Raw genomic sequence first — 5,055 nt, 5'->3', positions numbered from 1 at the left:
GATCCAGCCCAGTAAGATCCAACCGGTCCCGACCCAAACACATTCAGCAAGAAGTGACACGCTAACACAGCTAACCTGACCCAACCCAGAGGTATCTGATCCAATCAGAGCTCACCTGAACCAGTTTGTTCAGATCCAGTACCAGCTGATTTAACCCAATCTGATCTGGTCCAGTCTGAGTTGACCTGACCCAGTTTCTGTAGGATCATAAACTGTTCTGACCCGATGTGTGCCAGGCTGACCTGGCAGATACAGCCTAATAAGATCTAATCTAATTTTCACTGATCTGACACAACCCAGTCTGTTCCGATCCAATCGATCTCTATCTGACAATCTCACATTCCCCAGAGCAAAGACAGTCCAATCTGACTCTGTCCGATCCAACCCCCCTCATCCAGAACCAACCCAACCCAGTCTGATCCAGCTAACCTCAGTCTGACCAAATTCAAGCAGAACTGACCAAGTCAGATCAGGTCCAGTCTGATCTAATCTGATCCAGCCCAGCTGGACTGAATCAAACCAGATCCAACCCATCCCAGGTCAGCCCAGTCCCATCCCTGCTCAGTCTGATCTGATCCAGTCTGACGCAACCTGTGCCAGCCCAGTCCGATGCCACTCACCCTGTATCCCGGCGATGCTGCGGCTGAGGAGGAGCTTGAGGCCGGTGCTCGACGTGTGGAGAAGGTTCTGGATATCTCTCCAAGCAGTGAGCTGAAACCGTTCCTCCATCTTCCTGGTACAGCACGTCAGGTTCCGTGACACACACACCTGAAGATCGGACCCTTCACAGAACACACAACCCACATCAATACACAGACACTTTGCTTTTCTGTGGAGATAAAGAAAGAATGGTGCTATTCCACCACTTCCTGCATTCTCTACTGGACCCTGCTGGACTCTTCAGAACTCTACTGGATTCTAGTGAACACTTCAGGACTCTACTGGATTCTACTGGACTCCTGGACCCTACTTAACTATTCAGAACTCTACTGGATTCTACTGGACTCTACTGAACTCTTCAGGACTCTACTGGAGTCTACTGGACCCTGCTGGATTCTACCGGATTCTACTGGACCCTACTGAACTCTTCAGTACTCTACTGGATTCTACTGGACTCCACTGGACCCTACTGAATTCTTCAGAACTCTACTGGATTCTACTGGACCCTACTGAACCCTACTGAACTCTTCAGGACTCTACTTGAGTCTATTGGACCCTGATGGATTCTACCGGACTCCACTGGACCCTACTGAATTCTTCAGAACTCTACTGGAGTCTACTGGACCCTGCTGGATTCTGCTGGACCCTGCTGGATTCTACTGGTCTCTACTGGATTCTGCTGGACGCTGCTGGACCCTGCTGGATTCTGCTGGATTCTACTGGTCTCTGCTGGACCCTGCTGGATTCTACTGGTCTCTACTGGACCCTGCTGGACCCTGCTGGATTCTGCTGGATTCTACTGGTCTCTACTGGATTCTACTGGTCTCTACTGGACCCTGCTGGTCTCTACTGGACTGGACTGGTTTTACGAGCTGCTGTCGTGTGTCGGATAAAAACAAACGTGATCTCTGCTGCAGCTGGAGATTTTACAGATGGAGAGTTGGTGCTGAAGAGTAACAAAGGAAGACCATAAATATGTGGACGTGTGTAGTGCTGTTCTTTTGGAAGCTGCAGTTGTTGTTGTTGTTGTTGTTGTGTGTGTGTGTGTGTGAGTTAAGTCTCTGCGCAGGAGAACATCCAGCTTTCTGTGATCAGGACAGAGATAACCCTCCCTCAGTTACGTGACTCTTCTCCATCTCCCTCTACTCTACACCTACAGGCCTCTACTCGCAGTGAGATCTGCATCTACAGCGTCTCACCTGCTTCCACAGCACACTCCCGCACTCTCACGGCAGCACGCCTTCTCAAAGAGAACCTGCTGGAACCCGCCTCAGCTAGCGGAACCGTGTAAACACAGAGCCGAGGCCGAGGGAACGAGGCACGTGCACGAGATTCACAGCAGAGATGGACGCAGATCAAAGGCCTCGGGTGAATTCTGTCTCCACGTCCACACCAGGCGCCCGCACCCCTTCAGCCCACTGTGTTTAACCTCTCCCTCATTACACGCCTCTCAGTACAGCGCACACTCCTGGGAACAGTGTTTACTCCTGAATCCCATCAAATCCTCACAGCAATGCGCTTGTTTACACATTAATCCAATAAAACCTTACAAACGGACTGGAAACAACACAGTAACAAATAAACACCACACAGTGCCGTGAAGGTGGTGTATGTGAGGTCAGGTGAGGCCAGGTGAGTCGAGGATGATTCGAGGCATGTGATTTATGAATTCACAGAGATGAGCTTTGAGTTGAATTAGATATTTCTCTGCTTCAAACCTTTTTTCTCTCTGAAATCAGGGACTCAGCAAGACTCACAGACTCAGCAGGACTCAGCGAGACTCACAGCTAGACTCAGCAAGACTCTCAGACTCAGCAGGACTCAGCAAGACTCACAGCTAGACTCAGCAATACTCACAACTAGGCTCAGCAAGACTCACAGCTAGACTCAGCAAGACTCACAGCTAGACTCACAGCAAGACTCACAACTAGACTGAGCAAGACTCACATCTAGGCTCAGCAAGACTCAGCAGGACTCAGAAAGACTCACAGCCAGACTCAGCAAGACTCACAGCTAGACTCACAGCAAGACTCACAGCTAGGCTCAGCAAGACTCACAGCAAGACTCGCAACTAGACTCAGCAAGACTCACAACTAGGCTCAGCAAGACTCACAGCTAGGCTCAGCAAGACTCACAGCTAGGCTCACCAAGACTTACAGCTAGACTCAACAAGACTCAGCTAGGCTCAATAATACTGAGAAACACTCCGTTAGACTCGATGACACTCAAGAGGACTCAATAAGACTCAACAAGACTCCAATAGCCTCAATAAGGCTCACTGCTAGGCTCAACTAGAGGTGACGAGACTCAGCAGGACTCAGTAAGACTCGAGGAGACTCGGCAGGTCCTGACACTCCACTGGCTGAGAGGAGCTGTTGGCATTGAGCCTGGTGATGTCAGACTACTATTGGCCTTAATGTCTGTGCCATAGAGACATAGTCTGAACCCATTCCATCATTGTGTCCCCTTGCTGAGTCCTTCATGTCTTTCCAGTGTGTCCAGTGTCCTCTAGTGTCCACAGACTTCTGGCCATGCACTTTACCCCCCCCTCCCCCCTCCCCCGACTCTGAGTGAGGACACGTCTCTCGTGAGAAAAGCCTCTCGCTCTGTTTGTGAAAGGCGTCTAGGTGCCACCCTCCTGCCTCTAAACACACACACACACACACACACACACACACACACACACAGTCGGACCGTCCCCACTTTGCCTTTGATCTTGTTTGTGGGCGGAGCCCTGTCCTCTCCATTACAGCGCCTTAATAACAGCCCTGTCCTGTTTGGGACAATTACAGTCCATTAGTGCAGCTAAGACCCGGCAATCTGTCTTTCCCTCAGGTCTGGGAACGCCGTTCTCCAAACAGGAGCCAGGAGCCTGCTGCCGATCTGGCTCCCTGCATGTTCCGACACTTCGCTGTATCTGCGGGACAGTCTTCAGAGAAAACCCAATGCCAAGAGTCAGCCAGAGGGGTGTGAAGCCCCCCAGCACTGGGCTGTGGAGCAGTGCTCCCTTACACTCTACACCAAGTCTGAACTGAGTGAATGTTCTTCGTACGTGTGAAGCCCCTCTTACCTGTGGTAGGTGTGTCCGGCACGGCTCCGCCCTCTCCCCCATGCTTCAGCACGAACTCCCTCCTCACTCCAGAACAGGTGAGTAAACTCCCGACGCTCAGGTGTGCGACCACCGCCAAACACAGCGCCACGTACAGCTCCTGAAGGGCCATCGTCCACCAGTCGCTGGACACAGGACCGACCAGAAAACACACAGGTAACACACCTTTAAAGGAACTGTCAAACACACCTGTTCCACCCCTGACCCCTCACACGTTCCATCAGCTGAGACGCGGCTGGAGTCAGGTTTGTTTAGTTGAGTACAAAACGTATGAAGCTAATGTTGCTAACAAACACTGGAAGTCAATAGTCACCAAAATAGCCCCCAAATCATTTCCGTAACAACTCAGCAGCAGGACGTCTCTAAAACCACGTTCAGCCACATGGGGGGCGTGTGTTTTCACTCTCACAGTTCTCAGGGAGACACACAGCATCCTAAAACACCTTTAAACTTTAATAACAACACACCTGAGAGGGTGTGTTGAGAGGAGAGAGGGAAGACTGCGTGAGACATTTGTACAGAAACGACCTGCGCTAATCGGGTGACTACTGACTTCCAGTGTTTGTTAGCAACATTAGCCTTGTTGTAAACCAACAAAGGCCAACTCTGAGAGCAGACACGTCTCGGCGGAGCGTCCACAGCGAGGGGCAGTGCAGAATTACACAAGTTTGATTTGCCCCCTACCTGCCCCTTTAAATACGATCAGTGTCTCTGGTGTCTCTCACCCTGAGACTGACCTGAGGACAGTCAAACTTTATTCTGTGGTGGTGCGGGTGTTACAGACTGTTCACATTTATTACCCTCTGAGATGTACTTTACAGAAAACATGAGCAGAGTTCTATTACGATGGTGGTACAACTTACTTACTGTAACTTTAAAAGATTACAACAACAACATCATCATCATCAGCCCGACCTCCACACGAACAGAGTTTCACTCACCGTTCAGCGCTGACCCTCTTCAGAACAGCTCTCTGTGGGAGTGTGTCCCGTCCCGAGGAAGCTGGAGGTGTGTGTGTGTGTTCTGTAAGAGCTCTGTAACTCTGAGAGAGCGAGAGTGTGTGTGTTTTCTGTAAGAGCTCTGTAATAGAGTGTGTGTGTGTGTGAATGAACAGCTGTGTTTAACACTCCCACCTCTCCCTGGTCCTGCCCAACTCAGCCATGTGCTCCAAACTCACAGAACTACTGCACCATCTACCTGCACAAACCCGGAACTGCACTCTACTCAGACACTGCCTGTACTGGGAAGGCTTTAGGCAACATGTTGGAACATTGCTGTGAGGATTT

General features: G+C 50.6%; 1 protein-coding gene across 1 annotated transcript; it reads right to left on the bottom strand.

The window, feature by feature from the left end:
- Positions 1-561: 561 nt before the first annotated feature.
- LOC136682404 (glypican-5-like) lies at positions 562-4,844 on the bottom strand. The gene is made up of 3 exons (XM_066658872.1): positions 4,711-4,844; positions 3,731-3,894; positions 562-782 (listed from the first exon to the last, which is right to left on the bottom strand). Exons 2-3 carry the CDS (start codon positions 3,879-3,881, stop codon positions 562-564), a joined length of 372 nt encoding a protein of 123 aa, XP_066514969.1. The 5' UTR covers positions 3,882-3,894; positions 4,711-4,844.
- Between the last annotated feature and the right edge of the window lie 211 nt (positions 4,845-5,055).

The sequence above is a fragment of the Hoplias malabaricus genome, unplaced genomic scaffold (genome assembly GCF_029633855.1).
Source record: "Hoplias malabaricus isolate fHopMal1 unplaced genomic scaffold, fHopMal1.hap1 scaffold_178, whole genome shotgun sequence".
Classification (NCBI taxonomy): Eukaryota; Metazoa; Chordata; class Actinopteri; order Characiformes; family Erythrinidae; genus Hoplias; species Hoplias malabaricus.
This window is presented reverse-complemented; position numbering and strand designations above follow the sequence as displayed.